Source organism: Rutilus rutilus, assembly GCF_951802725.1.
Source record: "Rutilus rutilus genome assembly, chromosome: 14".
NCBI classification, from domain to species: domain Eukaryota; kingdom Metazoa; phylum Chordata; class Actinopteri; order Cypriniformes; family Leuciscidae; genus Rutilus; species Rutilus rutilus.
The window spans coordinates 39191034-39213471 of NC_140219.1; the positions used below are offsets into that span (position 1 = coordinate 39191034).

Sequence of the window (22438 nt, forward strand, 5' to 3'; positions counted from 1 at the left end):
CACTAACGTTATTGTTAACTTATTCTCCGAGGTAACGCTAATGTCTGAGTTAATTTATGTTTTAAATGTTTATCTTAAACGTACAGAATTCATTTACGTCCGTTTTGTTAAATTTATATATTGTTATGAAGGGATGTGACGTTAATGGCCGAGCTATGGATATAAAGCCCAGGCTAGGTCGATATTGTGTACATATTGAGCATGTTTGAAGGCTTTACGTCTTAAATACAAACCTAAACGAAGCTTTATTCCATGTAAATGTAATACATAACCTTAAACCTACACTACTCTTCTCTATTGAGCGTTCGCAAAACCCGCCCCCTTTAGTAACCGTTGCTATCGACAACGCACTGACTCAGGCGACGCCAGTCATGTTCTAAAGCCCCGTTCACACTACAAGCGACTTTATCGCTGCATGTCGCCAGTGGCTGGCGATGAGGTCGTTAGTGGGCGTTCTCACTTCTGGTTGCCTAGGTAATGTTTGTGAGTGACATTCACGGATGTTACGTGTTGTAGACAACAAATCTGTTTTCTTGCCGCTACAAGCTAACATTTTGGAAGGAAAAGTCTAAATATAAATGGGATCAGTACATAAAATGCATAATATTAAAGATGAATGAGAAACAGCGAGTGCCTTGTGCTATCGTGGCTATTTAACTGCAGCAAATGGGCAAATACTGGTCTTTCTGAGTTCACGAAACCATTCGGGCTCGGAGTCAGCACGGCGAGTACCACCGTATGTACACAGAGACATATCATAAACTATTGGACAGTTTCTGACTGCTAAAATAAACTTCTCATTCAGTCAGACGCTGCACTGAAGAGTGACGGATCACGTTTGCTCCACTGACTTCACTCCTATTGGTTGTCGCTCGCGAAAGTTGCTCTTCATTTGCATAAAGTTAAACATTTCTCAACTTTGTCGCGTCGCCAGACACGCCCCATCCAGTCGCCAACGGTCGCGACCGCGCGTGTCGCCGGAAGTCGCCCGCTCCCCATTGAAAATGAATGGTATCGCGTCGCTTGGTCGCGTGTAGTGTGAACGTACCTTAATGCAGTGAACAACACATCGCGGAGCTGAGGGGAGACTGACAACGCGCTGACAGACAGGACACGCCAGGTTACTTTTGATATGAAACAAACTCTCACCTTTCAAATTTGGTCATTTTTTTTAAAGAAATGTAAGCAATAAATACGGTTTTGTGGCTCTAGTCTAGTGTGTCTGACAGATCGCTGTAAAGCCTCAGTTAAAGCTGCTCGTGAACCATAATCTCTTCTTTCTAACATTAGTTCATTTTTTAGCATCAAAACATAAATGAACAGCAGGAGGAATGTTGTTTTAACCGTGGAAAGAAGTCTGTACACACCGTTTCTTAAATTTGAATCCTTCAACGTTAATCTACTAACTGCTTTGTCGGAGAAAATGGCGGATTATGATTGGTCAGATCGCCTGTCAATCAAACTCCCTGCTAACGATTCATGTTCCGACCTTTCAGCTTCACACACATTTTTTTTATTTTTTTTTTACTTATTCACGATGTGTAAATGTATGTTTTTGCTTTACCTCATTACAGAAGTTAAGGTTAACGTAACTTTAATTTGCTGTGAGCGCGCGAGCTCTTTCATCCACGTGCCAGAGAGAGAGAGAGAAGATTTGCATTAAGTAATAAATATACAATCAAAGTAAAACATTTAGGCCATGTTTACATCAGGAAAAATTAGAATTGTGTAAGAAGTAACTATTTTTCTGTGCCACATGGTGATTTTGTACAGTTACAGTGCAGTTAAATGTTTGTTAACTCCAGGGGCTAAGTGTAAATGATCACACTTGTGTATTACATTATAATAGTATAGCATTTTGATGTAATGTCTGTAGATACTGTAGCCTGTACTGATATGGAACATACACATATTCTAGCACATATTGTCCACCCAATTCTTTTTCTTTCCATAATTTGTTGCAGTATAATCTACTTATGTTCATATTTATGATGTTCATATTCATAACATATTGGTGTAATAATTTCTATTGACTGTATAAAGTTCATCAGTACATGTTTATCCATGCAGACCTATGCAATATTTGACTTTTAATTTGTTTATTTTTTGTTCCCTTTCTTCTAGTGAAATCGGATCATTTGTTCTGCTCAGTAAGTATTCTATTTCTCACTAATCTATTCAGACTCACTGTATATGATTATAGACATTATATGATCATAGGCATAGCATATTAATTGATCTGTGATAATTTCTTTTTAGATTGTATATCCTGTTAACCGTTGCCAGTGCGCCCGCGCACTGAAGCGTTATTTATTTATTTAATTCAAAATTACTATCAGATTTAATGTTATACCTTGACAAACTATACATAATTAAAAAGATATAATACTCAAGTTTCAGTATTTGACCACTATTGTATTCTGAGAAACTCATAGTGACAGTTATGTCTTAATTTGTGTCAGGAGTTATGAAATGAAAAAATGAGTCGATACCTTTAATATGAATTATGCGCGTCAGCCGCTTTCATTCATAAAAAACTCTGTGCTGTCGTCATGACAGCGATACACAAAAAAACGTCCCTCAGGGCTTTAGCTCAAAAATGTGCAGATTTGGAGAAATATTGATAGATTCTCATAGATTTACATCATATTTCTATAGACAGGAATAATATTTATTGAATTTATACCCAAATGCGTCGATGTAATCTTTATGAGCATTTGGTATTCCAATACTGTGTTTTTTAATTCATACCAGCAGCCTGAGGGCGGTACATGCACAATAATAGTCCATATATGGAACATGAAGAAGAGCCATGACCATGTGACATTCCAGGACGTCGACTGATACACACAAAGCTAACAAGAGATCGCGCTGTAACATGCAGATACAGATGTTTTGAAGACAATAAACATGATTGCACTGATATTTGAGTTACCTGTGTTTTTCAAGCCATGCCAGGTATTTTCATAATAATAGATTATATTTATAATGTAATGCTAATCTATATAGACTATCATTGTGCAGAACACTATCCAATAGTATATTTTCTGTCTGATTTTTTTTATCTGAAGCCAAATTAGATCACAGAAGATTATTTAAAATACTCAACGTGCGTTAAAAAGTAAGTTTAGAGCACAAACATGGTTTTAATCTCATAAATTGTCGTGTATTGATGGTGTGCTAAGCTAACATGCTAGCTAGCCCTAGGTGCACCTGCTACCTAGAAGTTATACTTTTATTATTTTTTGAATGCTACCTGAAATGTGTCTTTATTCAAGAAATGCATTTGATACAGTTTAAAATGTGAGGTAAACTTTGAGAAAAGAAATTAGGGACTGAAACCCTATGAATAGCCTGTGAATAGCCAGTCGTTAGTAGCTATAATGCAGACAAAAGAAATGCATATTTCGAGCCATAACCAGGCTGGAGAGGTGTGAATGTGTGCAGGGGGAGACTGAGACTGAATGGGGATCGTCTGCACCACAAAACAATAGAGACAATATACTGGATAGATGGTTAGAAGATGACAATAAACATCAGTAGCATTTTAGCGTCAAATCAAAATAAAGTCATTTGACATGGTCTTGAAAAACATTTAACTAAATACAGAGTTTTGGACTTATTATCTTCAGATTTTAAACATAGAATGTTTAGACATATGGCTTTAGCTGTAGTGCATTTCTAGATTGCTCCAGTGCCAACTTCAATTTTATTTTCATGGGGATGTTTCATAAAAATTAATTTCTAATAATTCTACAAAACTTTGAAGCTATTTATAACAATTTTTGTCATTATGACAATAATTAATTCTACATTTACAATAAACTGCCAGGTGTCAGCTTTCAAATGAGATCATACTTGTGCTTTTAATGCAAAGGGTTCATGAACTGTATCTGTTTCAGTTTGGGTATGTCATTTCTGGGGATTTTTCAAAAGTGGGGTTGCAGCTTAACAGGATATAATTAATCTGCACATTGATGTTTTTTTCTTCTTCCTTTTACACTTCAGAAAAGTCATTGCCTCTGCTATGTAAGTATTCTTTTATAATCATGCTTTCCAAATTCTCACACACCTATACAATATATAAGATGGTTTTTGATGATTTATTTTTCTTCTTTTTTGTATTTCTCACAGCATAAGCGAACCCAAAGGCTCTTTTAAGAGCCCTCTCCCATCATCTGCCATCTCTCATCATCTGCCCTCTCCCGTCTGCCATCTACCACAGGTGTGTATATATTTGTTGCTGTCATTTAAGTGACTTCAGATCCACATGCCCTGCTCATCCATTCAGATGAATGCATCACATTCTGCTGGTTTCATGCAGTTTATTTTTATTATAGAATTTAATTTATTTTTTGCCAAACTCCAGAGCTATAACTAAATTACTCAAAATTATTGGTTGAGTATCATCATGAATTTGTTTTTAATATATCTTCTAACAGATTTTTCTAAAGTCTGTTTATTTAATGAGTAATATTTTGTATAGTGCTTTTTATCATTGTTATGATTATCTTTTAAAGGGATAGTTCACTTTGAAAATAAATGTTGGTATGTTTTAGCTTACCTCAAGGGCATCCAAGATGTAGGTGTCTTTTTTTCCGCAGTAGTTTCAATTTTGATATTTTTAGGTCAAACCGTTCTTGTCTGTCAGTCATTTCATGCAGGTCTATGGTCACTGTCTCAAAGAGCATGCACAAAGTCCAAATTAAAACAATTCCCCATCGTCCAAATGAAACAATTCCCCATCGTAAGTACACATTGATGGCCTAAGACACGAAACGAGCGGTTTGTGTGAGAAAACGAACAGTATTTCTATCGTTGTTATCTCTTGAAAACAGCCGCGTCCAAATGATCTGACGGCGTGGGCGGGTATAGATATATACATAGATGTTGCCCTGGCTACGGTTTCGTTCCAATGAACTGCAGTAGCCAAGGCGACATCTATGTATATATCTATACCCGCCCACGCCGTCAGATCATTTGGACGCGGCTGTTTTCAAGAGATAACAACGATATAAATACTGTTCGTTTTCTCACACAAACCGCTCGTTTCGTGTCTTAGGCCATCAATGTGTACTTACGATGGGGAATTGTTTCATTTGGACGATGGGGAATTGTTTTAATTTGGACTTTGTGCATGCTCTTTGAGACAGTGACCATAGACCTGCATGAAATGACTGACAGACAAGAACGGTTTGACCTAAAAATATCAAAATTGAAACTACTGCGGAAAAAAAGACACCTACATCTTGGATGCCCTTGAGGTAAGCTAAAACATACTAAAATTTTATTTCAAAGTGAACTATCCCTTTAACAGAATGGAATTTTTTACACCTGTTTTCTTTTGTTTGCAGCATTGGTCATATCTGGTGACGCTAACTATGTAAGTACGACTGTAATGCTAATTTGTAATGCCATTTGCGCTGTATGTTCACTTAATTTTGATTGGTAGAAAGTTTTAAAATCACTCGGCATGTTAATGAATTATTATGGGACAACATAATATATCTTGAAGAAGAGTGTATTACAATACAAACTTTTGATAAATGTGAACATGAGGACTTATTTGAGCTGTGTGAACAAATCTAAATGGTCTCTTCTTTTTCTCGTCTACAGTAGATTGAAGTCTTGTCCATCTAGGTGAGTAGAATTGTTAAACAGGTTTTTGCAACAACAACAAATATTTATAGTGAAATTTGGGAATGTTGATTACTAAGATTTAAAAAATAATAATAATTTCCATCTTCAGTAATAGCAAAAAAAGTAATTCATGCAATGGCAATATAGATCTTATTAACATTTAATAATTCAATGATTCCTGTACTTTTATATAGGCATGTTTGTCTGTGTTAAGAATGTAACTAACTTGTTTTTTCTTCTGTGTGTGTGTGTTTCTGCATGCGTGTGTGTGTGTGTTATCTGTCCTGTCCTGTCCTATCCTGTCCTATCAACACCTTTTATCCATTTTCACTCAAACCTTTATCCTGCTTATTTCTTAAACCTTTGCCATTTCTTCACTTTCTCTTCCCAAACTGACAAAAAAACTGGCCTGATCACTGAACGCCGCTGCTCTGCTTGCTGCTTGCTTGCTCGCAAACCAAACCGCACCCAATGCAATCTCTTCTCCAATGCAAACCAAACCCAAACGCACTGAAGCAGCTTGCCAACGCATCTTCAAAATAGAGCCAGTAAACCCAGTTCTTGAACCGTATAACAAACCCAAATCTTGAACCAATATAACAAACCCAAACTTTGAACCCAATAACCAATTGATTTACAGTGCCGGACAGCCTGAAAGAGGAACCAGCTCCAGTCTGCTCTCCTGATCTCCAGTCTGCCCAGCTGATCTGAGGACTGCGTTAGAAGATCATCCTCCAAGCACACACACACACACACACAGCAGGGTTTTTCCTGGGTCAAAATTGGTCTTCGGTGGTGGCTGACCGACATGGTCATCCACACACAGCAAAGAGTACTCTAGTACCCACATGATCCGCAAGCCCAATATTGACAATAAATGTTAAATTTAAAATAAATACAAAGAAACAGATTGTGATTTTTTTTTTCTTAAAGAAAAGAAAGTAATTAAATGAACAAATATGAAAATAAAACAAAACATAGACTTCACTGTATAAATTATACATTGATACTTATTAAAGCTTAAGTTATCAGTGAAGAGCAGTGAGTGATTTTCTCTTTGCATTTTGTTGTCTTATTAGGGATAGTTCTCCTAAAAATTCAAATTATCATAATTTACTCTCTCAAGTTGTTTTAAACTCGAATAAGTTTCTTTCTTCTGTTGAAAATAAAAGTTATTTGGAAGATTGTGGGTAACCAAACAGTTGATGTACCCCAGTGACTTCCATAGTATATTCTCCTATGAAAGTCAATGGGGATCAGCTACTGTTTGGATAGGCACATTCTTCCAAATATTAATATTAGAAAAATATTAGAAAATATTAGAAGGAAATTAATAGAGGATTGGAACAACATTAGAGTGCATTAATGATGAGATAATTTTTATTTTTGGGTGAACTATCCCTTTAAGGACAAGCGGCAGCGTGTTTACTATAACTACTGTCTCTTTAAGAGTTGCGCGCGACGCGTCTAATATACACGCATTTGACAAGCAGATTTTCTCTCAATTTTCTCAAGTTTGCTTTCACTTTAGACATAACCGACTTTGTTTATGTAAACCTTGTGTGTATTTAACAGTATAAGCACAATAAGACTCGAAAGATAACTTAGTCCAGTATCCAGGCGCCGTAGACAGACTTTTAGTGCATGTGAGTTTCACAGCACACGTCAGAACAGCGCATCAGCACGCGAATTAAATGTTTAACCGACAAGGCATTAAAGCACATGCAAATTATGAACTGCAGTGTCCTGTTCAGCTGCGTTAACATTTATGTGAACATACGTCTCGTTGTTTAGTATGTTGGGAGGCGCCAGAACAGATATAATGCACGATTCTACGATATTTCTTCAAAAGCAGATCGTGGAGACATTTTAATCGTCCACGATCAAAAATCGTCATATCGCACACCCCTAAAAAAACACTTAAAGCTGGATAGGTTTTTTTTTTTTTTTGCGTTTATTTAAAGTTATGTCAGCTGCATGTGCGGAATGCTTGTCACAAGCTGTGAAGATAAGGCAACTTGTTTTTTACTGCAATTCACACCCAGCGCTAATTCAGCAAAAATATTCTCCGAATGCACCACGTGAAACATGGATTCGGTTATGAAGGTATTTTTGGTGCAAAACTACTGAACACATGTGAGAGCAGAATTTGTAGCTGTAGAGCATACCCACACATGTGTATCAATAAATTTGAAGTCACAGAGAAAATCTTTTTAGAAGTTGTAAACTTGTAGTTTTTTTTCCTCTCCTACAAACACAACACAACAGTTACACCTTCACACATTCTTCACTGCAGGTGCAAATTTTGCACACCCGCAAATTAATATGTGAATCCATACAATGAGAGTTGCACACTTGTAGAATATTTGGTCACAAATGCATTACTTTTCTTGGATAGTTTTCTAACATAATCACAAGTCCAATTACTACAACTGCAAAAGAGCTCGTTTGAGCCGTCGGCGCGCGACTGAGAAAGGGGGAAAAAAACAACCACGACCATCTTCCCGCACTGGCGATGTGAAGGACCAATAAAGGTATGTTTTTTTTCTTCTTCTTATCTCCCCCCTGCAATCATTCACCGTTATACATTTGTTTAAATAGTTTTAATATGTGCTCTGGTCGGCTAAGTTGGTAATCATTGTTTCTTAGTTGGGTTAGCCTTTATTGTTTCACGAAATGTAAGTTACACTAACGCTAATGCTAGCCTATCTGTACTGTTAAGTTTGCTATTCATTCGTCTCATAATTAAATATACTCTCATATTAAACGATGTATTCCTTATATCCTCGTCTGCTTTACCTTCTAGAAAAATGACAGAACAGGGTGGGTCTTCGCAGGTCAGTATCATATCATATCAAATGTGTACAGTGTTTTTCTTTCTTCTGGTTTGGTTTGTTTTTGGTGGATGATGACATTTAGCAGCTATAGGAATACCATAGTAAAGTAAATGTATTTTATTTGCCCAGTAAGCATAATTGGAAGCTGCAGTGAGTCACAGAGCAGGCTAATTAACATTCTATAAATGTTTTAAATCCAAAATTACTGCAAATTGGTGTTCCATGAAATATAAAATCACTATTTTCATAGTTTAAGAATTGTTAGTTCACTCCCATGTGCCTTGCAGTGTCCCAAATCAGCTGACCTGCAACAGATGCTTAACCACTTAGAAACCATTAGAAACAGGCGCTTCCTGCCTCCTTACTTTGTTATTTGATCTTATAGACTCTTGACAATTAAAATGATGTTGGTTTAGGCATCAGAGACAAATCGTGTGTCTATATGGTCAAGACTAAAATTTACATGATTCCATTTTCTAAGTACGTCTAATTAAATGTAACCCAGACTTCTCTCTAAATGAACAGAAGACAAACATTGAGTCAGCAGTCCGTGTGCTTCTAAACTGCATACAAAGTGAAAGGGAAAGACCTCCGTCACATCAAAACACCACTGCTCAGCCTACTGCTACTGTTCCTACCAGCAGCAGACCTGTAAGACCAGCCACAGTGCAGCAGGAGATGCAAAGGTTTTGCTTTTGGCAAAGATAACCACAATTATTGTGGTCAAAATTTAAATCACTCTTACTTAACACAACTTAGGAAACATTCCAAGAATTACTCAGCCCTGTTGTAAAATAAGAATAGAATGTGTGCTGTGCTGAATTATCTTTATTTATACTATGGAGCTGTTGAAATCTTGAATCTGATTGGTTGATGAATATTCTAGGTGTGCAGTTATTTTTAGGGAAATGCACGGCTAAAGTAGTTCCAGGCAGGTCTTGACCGCATTACAGTTCCATATCACTTCGCCAAATGATTTCAGTTATTTCAAAGGTCAAACAGACTTCAACAGCAAAAAACAAACAAAAGAGAACTGTGTAAGAACTGAACTGAGTGCTTAACTAATTGAGCTTGAACAGTTAAATACACATACCTATGAGTCAAAGTTACATGTATTTTCAAGTAAAATGAGTCATTTATGTCTTAAGTTAACATGAACAATTGAGAAAGCAATGGAGGCTTGGGATGAGATGCTTAAGAAATGAGTCCTACACACAAGAGCGTTCTAAGGACAAAAACCTGACAAATGTCTTTAAATACAATATCTGAACAAAGATTTAAGGTGTGGTAACCATTGTATAAGTGGAATAATTAACTCCAGTGCAATATTTTGTAATAATTCAATGGTCCGTCATCAATTATTCCTTACTTAATAAGAAGAAATACTCAGTTACAATGTAACAAAATTTTACACAACAACATTTCAACACCGTTTTATATTCATTAAAAAAATGTTACTTTGATATTTAGATTTTCACTGATTAATAACTGTCTATGCCTCCTCCAAGATGTTTCCCATCTTTGTATGCTGGAGGCCAGAAACGAAAAAGAAAGTTAGCAGATACTCCACGTGTATCAGCTATAAAGTATATGGAACTGCAGTTCTGCCTACAACCTGAGAACACCGACAAAACCCCAAAGGATGAGGCAGTGCTCTTGCAAGCAGGTCTTGGAAGGAGGACCATAAATGGGTGTTTCTGCAACTACGGGCACTTTTGACTATCCTAATTTAAAAAAATAAACCTCTATGAATTTAAATTTTAACCATCACAGTCTGTAATACATATAAAGATTTACACAAAATAGAATGTATTTGTTAAGATTTTAATCTGGAACATGTTTATTTTTTATGTTTTTCGGGTCATCTTCTTAAAAAGTGTCCTTACCGCAATGTTACAATAACGTTCATTTTATACATTTTTCTTTAGTAATTTCTATAAAAAATGTAATATATTTAAATAGCTTTTTCAAATTTGATGCAGTTTTGTAAATACTGATATAAAAAAATAGTATACAAAATAGGGAATTTCATGTTTTTTTCTATGCCATGTAAAAAATTTACAGTAACCTTAGATGTCAATTGTTTCCATACACACAAAAGATAACATAATTAACTTTTTATGACAGATGTTGCAATTTCAATGTGTTAATCATCTCAACTTAAGTGTAAAAATATTTTTTTTTGCAAATGAAAATGTGAAAAAAAAAGAAAATAGAGCAGTGCTGCGGTAATGACATCTTGTGTCGGTAAGGACAAAATGTAATTTTTAATGTAAAAAATGGCATGTTTATATATATATACTAATATAAATACTATTATATACTTAAGTACTAATAATATACTAAATATTTGTAATTTAATATACAGTAAACCTTGAATTTGTCTCTACCGCAACAAAAAGTCTTTACCGCAACACCCAAATTTGCTGCGGTAAAGACATGTTGCGGAAATGGCATTTTTGCTAATATTTTAGCTAATTGGCAGCTAGCAAGGCCTACCACATTAGTTTTGACTCTTAAAATCTTAATATATGTGAATTCAACAGTAATATACATTTATTTTTAAAATGTAGTTATAAATACACAATTATTAAGCTGAATGGTAAGGACGCACAATAAATACTAGAGCAGAAAAGATGATGTTTACCTTATTTTTTTGGTATCTTGTGAGTGAGGTAGTGTGGTGGGGTCCAGTCTGTCAGCAATGTGCTCATGTGATAATTTCTGTTTCCATAGAAACTAGACTTGTTTGTGTTCGATAAAATTTCATAATAAAAGCTTTTTTTCATTGTTGCGGTAAGGACTCAAAAGTGTGGGACAGGCACATTTAGTTAAAAAAATCATAAAAATGATCAGTAAATAATACAAAGAATTTTAAGATGCTGTAAATGAATCTGTATATTAAACAATTCCATTTGAAATAATGTCATATTGTAAAAGAATTAGCTAATTTTAAGTATTTCAACATTGAAACCACGGGTGTGGGACATGAGCAAAAATGGTGTTTGGACCTATAAATGCTTCATAATTTTACATTAAATCATATTATTTATTCATCATTTTTTATGTCAAGGTGTGTATTGACACTACGTTTATATTTATGAAACATCAAATGACAAATTTTAACATAAATCTAAAATTTCACTCCTGGGACTTAAAAGTGCCCATAGTTGCAGAAACACCCAAATATGGCTGAAAATGTGGATCACACAGAGGTTAGCCTTAAAAATAACAACTCTGAAGACATAGACATTTTTCAGTTACTGTTTCAAATCATGTGATTTCTGTTGTGGTCGCTATACTGGTAGTACATTTTTGACATCTGTATATTGTAATGTCTTACAATTGCTTTGATCATGCCACAGAACTGTGTAACTGTGGTTTACATTTTAAGTGATTTCATTGTCAGTCTGTCTAATCCATACAAGTTGTCATTTATCTTGTCTGATTTATCCCCTGCTCTGCCTGTCACTGCTGTCTTGATTTTGTAGATTGATATCTGCAACAGCTGGACTGTACACCATCTTCCGTACACCAGGAATGACTGAAAGTCTTTCAGTCATTCCTGGTTTATGGAGGTGTATGAAATCAGTCTGATTGTTGCAAATATCACTGTACATAGTAGGGCAGTGACCTGCAGATTGGCAGGTGAACCAAACAACCTTTATTGCAGCTGGTACAGATCAGGCAAACTAACTAACTTTATCTGATAACTGCCATCAGTCATCATTTAACTATTTCACCTCATACAACACATAAAAACACTAGTCGTAAAGATACCATATCCTGACTATATGCTATTGATGATATTGATAATATGTTAACTGATGCCACAGTTGTTTCAATTGACTGAAAAGATGGTGGAAGTGGAACTGATATTTTCACAATGACAGCAGTGCAAATTTATTCCAGATAAGCCGAGTGCTGCTAGAAGAATTTCCCAAGATGAGAGATTTGCGTGGTGGTTGGCTGCTTACAAAGGCTTCAGGTGAGGTTTTTTCTCCATTGTTACAGAAAATATCCAGACCTGATAAGTATCTAGACCTGTTATATATGAGTTAAGCACAAATGGTTTGTTTGTGTTAAATGTTAATATATGTCATCTTGAATAATATCATATTCCATCATACAAAGGAAGAAAAGATCATTTGAATGAGCTACTAAAATGTTTTATGTTTTCAAAGGGGGCAGTGGACAAAGAAAAACCACTCCATTGCCCCAGGGCGCTGAAGGGTACACTGCTAAAGTCCTAAAGTCTTCATCAAACAATGGGAAAAATGTAATATACATTGTCCCTCTTCAAGAGAAGATAGATACCACCCCACTCCCATTTGATGCTGCAGAGTTCGAAAGAATGCCAAAGAACGCATACATGACTTGTGGAAAGTTGATTCCTCTGCCCCTGATACAGTTCCACATCGAGTCCTGTGGAGATAATGTAAGTTGTCTTCTAAATTCTAGTTGTTTTATCAAATAAATATAACACCTCATGTCCTCAGCTATGGTTTGATTGAATCATTGTAGTGTAATTCAGTTTTCAGCTGACAAGTCATTGTTATAAAGGGTTGTTTTTTGTGTTTTATATTCAAAGAAAGATGAATCTGAAGAGGAAGCAGACCAGCCAGCAGGACAGGAGTCAGACCTTATTTGTGTGGTAAGCCATCAATGATGTTTCAGGTTAATATTAAAGCAGCAATCCAGAAAAAAATGACAGACTGATATCACACAAATCTTTTATTTATATATTTATAAATTGTATATATTTACTTTATATCTTTTATTATTCGGGTCATATACCACTGTAGTATTTTCAGTTTCAGGTTTGTTAAATTGATATACCTCTTTATAACCACTTGGCCCTTAGGACTCCTGTCCAGTTTGTGGAAAGCATTTTCCTGCAGAGATTGTTGCCTACCATGCAAGTTCATGTGGTGAAAGGTATCGCAAGCATGATGTAAAACAACAAACAAAAAACAAAAAAAAAACTGTGCCAGTGCTGTTATATCAATAATTTAAATTGATTCACTTAAATTTCCTTTCTGAAAAGGTAAAAAAAGCTGAATTGTAACATCCAGATTTAAAACAACTCGTATTGCTCACATTGGCAGACTAATTAAAATAGTCTTATAAGATATAAAATAATTATTTGAATTAGTATGTCTTGCTATTTGTTTAGTTTGTTTAGTGAAATGCAAAGAAATCTAGATATCACCCAGCACATTATTACAAAGAACATTGTAAAGTTACTAAAGTAAGCTTAAAGGCAGGGTAGGTAGAAATGGTCTAAAAATTTTATTTTTCAAATTTGTTTAAACTTTATGTACATATCAATACATAATTAAAATGTAAGTACTCTGAAAAAGAAAGTATCAAAATCGAGTGTCTGTAGACCTCTCACGACTGTTTTAAAGACATCTCATTATTTCCATTCACTCCACCCCCTCATTTCTGTGCTTCTTCCAAAGCCACGCCCCCAAAACACATGAACGCGCGACTCCGACCGCTGAGCTAGAGGACGCATTATTTACCTGAGACAAGCGGAGGGGAAGGGGCATTTTTTTGCCTGGTTTGCCTTCACTAACTGCATATGCCGGTACTGTAAATTTAGATTGCTCTTTCTCTGCCATTGTTTTGGTATTCCTAGGTTCAGTGCCTTCTTCTTCTTCTTCGATAGATTTTATTGGCAGCTTGCAAACATAGTGCATTACCGCCATCTACTGGACGGAGGTGTGATCAGGTTCCGTGCCTCTCGCACTCCTCAAATCAAACGGTCGCGCGCAAGTGGGTAGGTGCTGTGTGGCAAAAGGGTGGTTGCCATGGTTGCGAGAGAGTGACAGTCGCCTAAGCCAATCCTTTGATTCGTCCCGAATCGAAATAATGAGCTGTGTTTAATACAGATTAAACGGTCTAGAGTCACTTGATTTTTATACTCTTTTTTTCAGAGTTCTTACATTTTAATTATGTATTGATATATATAGAAAGTTTTAACAAATTTGGATCTTTAATTTTTAATAAATCCTACCTACCCTGCCTTTAATCTTATGCTTATTCTAACTTTCTTTAAAAGTCCTCACTGTAGACTGCACATCATGTAATATTTACTGATTGTAGTTATACATTACTGGGCTTTAAGCAATCATAATGCTTTCAGATGCTTGAGGGGTAGCTGATAGGTTAGCTTCATACAGACTGCAATCAGGTGTGCCACATGCTCAATGCCATGTTTGCAAATATCTTTTGTGTAATGATCTATGTGTGAGTGTAAGTGTAATTTTGTTTGTTATAGAGTGTTCATGTGTGTTTATGTTTTAATGTTAAGTTTTGCAGAGATTATTTCCACATCTACACTGCCTGACTCTGAAAGAGTTCCAATGGTCTCTGAAAGCAGCGCTGGTGCCTCTTTTTTCTCTGTCGACTCAACACTTCACACAAGACCTAGCACATCAGCTACTCTTCCACCAGAGGATATGCCATTAGGGTCCAGAACTGTAAAAACTGATGATTTGGGTTAGTGTTGATTTATTCATTTGTTCTTAATAAGTTAACTCAATACAATTGGACATTATTGTGAAACATGCTCTAATTGTGAAATGTAAATTCCAAATCTACAATGTAGACATTGCAAAATATCTGACTCAGCCTGTTCCACATTCCTTATATATTCGTACTAGTTATACCGCATTATGTCATGGAGACTTTATTGACTCCATGTCTCCATTTATTGCAGACCATGTTGATTCTGTGGCTTTAAACAACTTTTCTGTTTTCATTTCCAGCTTGGAAAGGCATTGTCAGTCCAGAACTGGCAGCAGACCACTACAGAAGACAGTGGCTCCAAAAAAAAGAAGACGAGCCAACCCTGAAAATTAAACTAGACATCGGAGAAGATGTAGAGGAGCAAGAGGGAACAATCCTCAACTTCTACAAGGCTCCCTACATTGATTGGGCAAGACCGTTCCAAGCTAAATTACAGGGTACTGTAACTTAACAGACAGTAAGCTGTACATATGATGTACATCTTATTGGTTTAATTACATGTATAAGAGCATTGATTGTCTACTCACTGCTTTCGTGCTTTTTTCCTTCTTAAGATCATATTCTAAAATACATAAATTTCATATTTTCATATAATGGGGGAGAATATTGGAGAAAATTATCTATACATTTTTGTACAGTATATTAGTGCACTCTTTTGACTTTGTGTTTGTAATTTCTTGTCTTTTCAGGAGATTTGGCTATTGGGGATAGTGTGAATCGACACTTTTTAAGTATGGTAATGCACAAGTTGCAATATGGTTTTACTGTTGATTTTGGTAAGTTTACTGGACAAATCTGGCATAAAAATAAAATAATAATTTTGCTAAATTAAGTTCTTAAAGGTTTCTTTTAGGCTGTGTTCACACTTGCAGCACAGTTCGCTTGGTATGTTTGGTCTGGACCCCCCCCCAAAAAAACATTAATTCCTCACACACACAAACACAGATCTACTGCATGGAGACGCGGTGTGATGGGCAAACTTGCGACAATGATGAGAAAAAAACAATATGAGTGAGCATTCTGTCCTTTTTAGGGTCTCATCTTCCTGGTCTTGGTTCGTTTACATGTCCCTAAGGGTGTGTTCTCCCTTGGCATGTTTGGTTTAATTGCTCTGTTAGTGCAGTTCATTTGAATAAGTGAACGCTGCCATCTGAACCCTGGTGCACATCAAAAAAGCAGACTGAGACCACTGAAAAGATGGGTCTCAGTCCACTTCTAAACAAACTCTGGTGTGGTTCAAATGACCAAACAAACTAATCAAACTAAACTACAGGTGTAATTTCACCTCAGAGCAAATTTTACATTGTGTGTTTTTATGTTTACTGGTAATAATAGTAAAAAAAAAAGACCAGATGCTGTTTTTTGCACATAGAGAATCTTTATATCACTCATTGTAAACTGGGGACTGTCAAAAAAATCTAACTGTGAACTTCAAATGTAAAAATCGATGGTTTTCTTATTTCCCTGTAGGAAATGCATGCGGCACTTTACTCTTTGAGGGCCAACCTGACCATCTAATCCCTTCCACCTCACAAGTTTTGGCGCAGAATGATTGGCCATTCTTTTCTGCATGGTGGACCTCGTCTGACAGGTCTTAGCCCTGCAGTTCTTCATGTGTTGTTAGGTGGAACACCCCAGACAGCCACCATCACACTTGAAGATGTGGCAGATCTAGACATCAAGGAGACCATCGACCGGGATGTTCCAAGAAGTGCAATGCAATCCATATCTGTACTCCGATATTAAAAAAAAAAAAATGCAGATGTGAAAGTGCATATTGTCAGCTTTAATTTTAGAGTACATCCATATCAGGTGAACTGTGTGGGAATTGCATGTCATTTTGCATACACAAAATTAACGAGACAATTCAATAGAATCTTGATACCATGAGATATATGACTGGGTTCCTATGCAAAAGTATGGAAAAAAAAGTTTGAAAAAGTATGGAATTTGAGTAATTTGTGGAAAGTAAAGAATTTTAGTAATTTCCTGGTCTGGACAAGTACATCAGAATGATGAAAAATGGTTTTCAGACTATTGCACCGATTTATATTTCTAAAATAGAAAAATAAATAATTTTTAGAAATTAAATATATATATATATAGCATTTTAGGTTTCAGAAAAGCATAATATTAAACACAACTAGCCAAACATCAGGCATTAGATGATTGATCACTTACTCTGGGACACTGTAAAGTGGGTAAATGTTTTAAAAGGTTCATAATTCGAACACAGTTCACCAGATATGAATGTACCTTAAAATTAAAGCTTGACCAGTCTCTTCTACTGAGAATGTCAAATATGTTGCATTCCATAAGCCAAAACAAAGCTGTCATTGTAAAAATAATTTAGACTGCTCTGTATTAAGTGGTATATACAATTGATATGTAATTGTGATGGGTCTCATATTGATTTGAAAGCTTTTTGAAGATGAAGCATCCAAGAACCAATGCTGTGGACTCACTGAGGATCAGAGGGCAGCTGTAAATGAGTTGGCACTGGCATGGGATCTCCCTGTATTAACAGAAACCAACAGGACATGGCTTCTTCACAATCTGCTTCAACATGCAGTAAGTCCAAAGTTCCAGCATTAAAAAAAATATGAAGGATTGGCGTCATTTGGGTGTGTAAAGTATTTGTCCCATCTAACTGGACATTTTCATATTTCAGACATGCTTTGTTCTTTTTTTGAATGTACATTCCTGGTTACTTTTCCAGACCTAGTGGTAATTGGACTTTTTCTCGTAGCTTGTATACAACTGAAAAGGGTGTCTCTAACCCTTTACCATCATCTCCAGTGCAGTAATTTATGAGTAAATTTATTAAACACTCTCTCCAAGCTCCATACTTAAAATAGCAACAACAGACTGTAATTATTTAATCTGATTAAATCATTTTAGACAGTGCAGAATACTTTGAAACAAAATAACATAGTTAAGCATAGTAAAAGGGAAAAAAAAATGTCTTGGCAGGAAAAATACTATTTTATCCTTCTGATATTTTGAGGTTCTTGGACGAAACGCACGCCAGCTGAAGCAGTTCAAGCAGGGATTGAGGGAATCATTGATTTTGCCACTTTTGGAATCTCGACCTGACACAGTGTCATCGGTTTTTCCACGTCAGTCAATGGCTGAATGCAGTGCTGAGGTATTCCACTTTTTGTCCAACAGTAATTTTAATCGGAAAAAGTGCCATCTGACAATTTTTGTAACTGTGGTATGTATCTTAGTATCAAGGAATATTTTTTGTTGTTATTGGAGCAGTTAGCAATGCAAATAAATGGGACACAACACATACTAAGCCACAAAAGAATGAAACCTGCAAGTGATGATAGAACGTGTATAGTTGTCATAATCATCTTGTGTTCTAGGTTATTCTAGACCACATCAAATGGCCTGATGAAGGAGGGTTGGAGGATGATGGAGATGACAGTGGGTACTCAATTGACATCAAATGCAGAATTATGGGGTACTTGCGTCAGTTTATGAAAACAGGTAAATTGCATACTGATATTCTTTTTCCTATGTAATGTCCCATCTAGTGCTTTCCACTTTTAGTGTTAAACAACTACCCCCACCCCACTCACTTAAGTTATTATGTTCATTAAAAAAAATTCTCTGCATTTTGATTTGGAATATTTCTTATTGGCGGTGGTTTGTAGACACCTATTGAGAAGGTGTGTTGCCTGTTTGTGTACAACGCATGAAGAAATAAAATAATTATAAGATCTGTCCCTCTGCCATGCTGAGCACTTGTTTTGTCCTACTTGTGAAGTCACATCAACAAAGTGTATTTACTCAATTATACAAACATGTCAGACACCATAGGAAAAACATGTACACTATAGACTTTTAACCTTAACATGCTTGCAAATTAGCCAAATATTTTTTTTACTGCAACATGTAGGGTTAGAGACTCAGTTTTCTTGTGCTTTGGCTCTTTATATTTTCAGTGTCCCAAGAGCAGCTGAAACAGCTTGTCAAGTTTTGGGTTGGATGGGAGATGCCCATGGCTAACATGAAAGTGGAGGTGGTTAGAGCGGAATATCCCACTTCATCCACATGCTACCGCATGCTTCGCTTGCCAGGTTACTACAAGAGTTACAGCGAATTTAGTGTTCATTTAGAGAACTGCATTGCCACAAATGACAGTGGGTTTGGATTATTGTAGAAAGTGGAATGTTCTGAATTCACAAGTTACCTCATTTCATTAGGTTTTCCATTAAATTTTAGCTTTATAATTGAAGAATCTAACCATTGTTAAGCATTGATCAGTTTTTCAATGTTCCAAGATGTTGAAATGTTGGCTTTGATTGAAATGGTTTAGAGTTGTGTACAGTTGTACAAATGTATTTACAATAAACTTGAACAAAAAAAAAAACATGAAGTTGTGTCTTTGATTTTCATAGGGAATTAAAGTTCATACAGATGACCCTACACATAACCAATGCTGTGTATATACTCCAGTGCAGCTAAATATTTATCTACTCCCATGCATGTTGAGGGTCCCATTGGATCCACAGCAGCACTAAGTCCAGCTAGGTCATCAGGTCTCAAAGGGCAGTCACTCTCAGGGACATGGACACCACAGTTGGGATCACAGGGTATAAGACCACTACTTTCCCAGTCAACCAAATGGATGTGCAAATCCTGTAACATAAGTTGTCATTACTTCATCTGCCACAAATGCATGCTGTCTTGAGTGTAATTAACAAACATGTACCTCATCATTGTACTCTTCAGAGTTGTGCTGTAGACCCATGTGCCACAGTTGATTAGGAGTGTGATTTCTCTCAGTTGAAAGGGGGTGATTGTCCCAGCCATCTCTGAATCCATTAAGCTGGGCTTGCAAGCGGGGAATAAAAACATAATGGCAGCAGAATAGATGAACACTACTGGACAAGTCAAGTAGACCATCCCCTTCCAGCTGGTGCAGCACATTGTAGAAGTGGCATGTGACCGCTGTGAACACATCTCGCCAGAGACGTTCAATTCTGTTAAAAGCACATGCATTTATTTCAGCATTTAGATTATTCCTGTCCAGAAACAAGTAATTCCAACTGAATAATAATTGTAGCATGCAAATAAAAAATTGACTATTACAACAAATCAAAAACTATAGGTAATGCAATATAATAGTCCTTTTTTATGAGTAAGGGCAAAGTAAATACTGTACTCATGTTAGGCAATTGGTTAGGAATTGATTCTAATCCTGGCCTTGGTACTAGCAAGGTTTAACAAAACATAAAAAGTTGTGGATCATCCAGATAACATACAGTATTAAAAAATAAAGCGTATGTAAACATTTTACCCGTTTATATATACATATGTAGTGGGTCAGGTGGTGAGTTTGGGAAGTGTACCTTTAAGGTTTGCTGATTATTGGGATCAGGTGGCGTAAGTGACGTGTCCCTTTAAATGTGGGGAGATATGAACAGGAAAAACATGCGGTGTGAGTTGAAGGGTGAGTCTTATTGTGTATCAGTTGTGCAAACGGGAGGAGCTCGGTCTGGCAGATGCTTTTATGGTGTTCAGTAAATGGAACCAGCAGTGACTATCTTATAGAGACTTGCTTTCACAATAGCAAGTGATTGGACGCAGGTGTTGCAGCAATGTAAGTAACGCAAGTCGTGCTGGAAGTTCATGCCGGTTTGTTGTTGATATTTAATTCATTGAGCCGCTTAACACAGCTCTTTGTTTGTTTTGTAGCTCGGGCTGGTGTCTGCATTTATGGTGTCCAGTAAATGGTACCAGCAGTAGAGCACGTACAGAAACTTGCTGTCATCATAGTAAGGAGTGATCTTACACAGGTGTTGCGCTCAACGTAAGTGGCGCAAGCCTTTGTGGAAGTCCACGCCAGTTCGTTGCGTGATATTAAAGTCATTGAGCCGCTTACCACAGCTCATTGTTTGTTTGTTTTGTAGCTCGGTCTGGGGTCTGTGTTTATGGTGTCCAGTAAATGGCACCAGCTGTAAAGAGCTTACAGAACTAGCGTAGTGATCTTACGCAGGTGTTGCAGCAACGTAAGTAACGCTGACCTTTTTTTCCCTTTTAGATAAAATGTATAATTGTTAGTGCTGATTGTTTCCTGTTTTGTTAATATGTATGAATAGAAGCAACAATAGAGAGTGTGCACAGCTTTCAGTCATCCACATCGTTTAATTAAATTGCTATGGGGCATACGACTTTGATGCAGAGAAAAATGTAAGTTTTATCCAGCTTTTTGCCTTAATTTTCTAATCAGTTATTTTAAATTGTTATAGCATCATAAACCATCTTTACTTGTGATTTATAGGAGGATTGCCCACGTTGGTCACTAGCCACTGTTTTTCCTGAGCTTAATCATTGTTTTATTTTGTATTTTTGTGTGTGCATGTGTGCGTCCTGAGGAGCGGCTACTACCAGTGATGACTTGGATCTAGTTGGGCTTAAGCCATTCTAACATTCGGCCTATGGGCATTGTGCAATATTCCACTTGGAAACAGTATCCATTTTGTAATGTAATGTTCACTAGTGAAGTGTGAAATGCTGTGTTGTGTGTGTCTGTATGGTAGTATTGGTTTGGAGTATTTCTTGCAGTGTTTGAGTGTTTTGTGAGCAGTACTTATTTAGTAGACTTTATGCACTGTAGATTTGATATTGTTAGACTTTATATCTTGTATCCATGCACTATGATGCTTTAACTCACTGTGATCTATTTATTGTAAAGTTGCTTACTGTTACCTGGAGGGAATATTTGTCTATTTTTACTGCCAATTATTATATTGATTGTTTAATAAATTTATAATTGAGTACATCAGTCCCATGTCCTTTCCTTCATTGGATACCACCTGCCTCAATATCTAAGAAGGGAGCGTGGGTTTTTGGGGTTTCTAGGCTACCTTTACAAATTTCGGTGTGAGCGCCCCCTAGGGGTTACACATATAAACATATATTCATGGTTACCTCTGATTATGTACACTTTTCCCTGCAATGAAGCTGTTTCTCCCAGATCCCCGGATGGAGAACATGAGGTGGGCCACATCAACATTTTCTACACCATGGTCACCACGAACCCTTGAGAAGTAAATGTGACAGAATTTAAGACTGCAACTTTCAGCTAATATAAGAGGCCATATAAACGAAGGACAATCAGAGTGGTATAGTTAAGAGTAAATATAAATAAATTTAACTACAAGATTGACCTTTGTGGTAAGCCACATCTTTCAACAGCTTCACTGAAGAAGGCAAGGGTAGTGGAGGCCTTGTTGTTATTGGCAACACCAAGATACATTATCTAAAGGAATAATACAGAACAACTCATCATACACAAAATCAAACCTTTTAATTTTCTAAGTTTGATTAAAGGGACACCAGGCAGCTTTGAGTGTTTTTTCTCTATGGAGCTCCCCCTAGTGTCTGGTAGTAAATGCTTTCAAACACTC

General features: G+C 36.4%; 2 protein-coding genes across 5 annotated transcripts in view; one reads left to right on the top strand and one right to left on the bottom strand.

Annotated features, from left to right (window-relative positions):
* Nucleotides 1-19651, top strand: LOC311303614 (uncharacterized protein). Of its 4 annotated transcripts, XM_084430172.1 has the most exons (16): nt 1-2150; nt 4009-4029; nt 4135-4225; nt 8039-11692; nt 12390-12465; nt 12662-12915; nt 13069-13131; nt 13342-13415; nt 14797-14984; nt 15254-15451; nt 15704-15790; nt 16485-16826; nt 17436-17585; nt 18022-18162; nt 18386-18509; nt 18968-19651. In XM_084430172.1, exons 4-12 carry the CDS (start codon nt 11666-11668, stop codon nt 16610-16612), a joined length of 1095 nt encoding a protein of 364 aa, XP_084286298.1. In that variant the 5' UTR covers nt 1-2150; nt 4009-4029; nt 4135-4225; nt 8039-11665; the 3' UTR covers nt 16613-16826; nt 17436-17585; nt 18022-18162; nt 18386-18509; nt 18968-19651. The 4 variants fall into 4 exon arrangements, with proteins under 4 accessions (XP_084286298.1, XP_084286297.1, XP_084286299.1 ...); XM_084430171.1 differs by having other exon boundaries at nt 16485-17585; XM_084430173.1 differs by having other exon boundaries at nt 8039-9163; nt 16485-17585; nt 18968-19650.
* Nucleotides 19449-22438, bottom strand: part of LOC311303615 (uncharacterized protein) — a gene marked incomplete at its 3' end in the record, with an annotated part of 11126 nt that continues 8136 nt past the window's right edge. The window contains exons 3-6 of the mRNA XM_084430175.1: nt 22199-22290; nt 21960-22070; nt 19738-20008; nt 19449-19664 (exon numbers count right to left, since the gene is read on the bottom strand). Of these exons, the coding sequence (XP_084286301.1) occupies nt 19449-19664; nt 19738-20008; nt 21960-22070; nt 22199-22290 (690 nt within the window). The remainder of the gene's footprint in view (nt 19665-19737; nt 20009-21959; nt 22071-22198; nt 22291-22438) is intronic.

What these genes read in the sequence shown, in the direction of transcription:
- LOC311303614 (XM_084430171.1), top strand. Translation starts at nt 11,666, where the DNA reads ATGGCTGAAAATGTGGATCACACAGAG. An exon ending in GCAAGTTCATGTGGTGAAAG is followed by an intron (nt 13,416 to 14,796) that starts GTATCGCAAGCA and finishes TTTAATGTTAAG; the next exon opens with TTTTGCAGAGATTATTTCCA. An exon ending in TGTAAAAACTGATGATTTGG is followed by an intron (nt 14,985 to 15,253) that starts GTTAGTGTTGAT and finishes TTTCATTTCCAG; the next exon opens with CTTGGAAAGGCATTGTCAGT.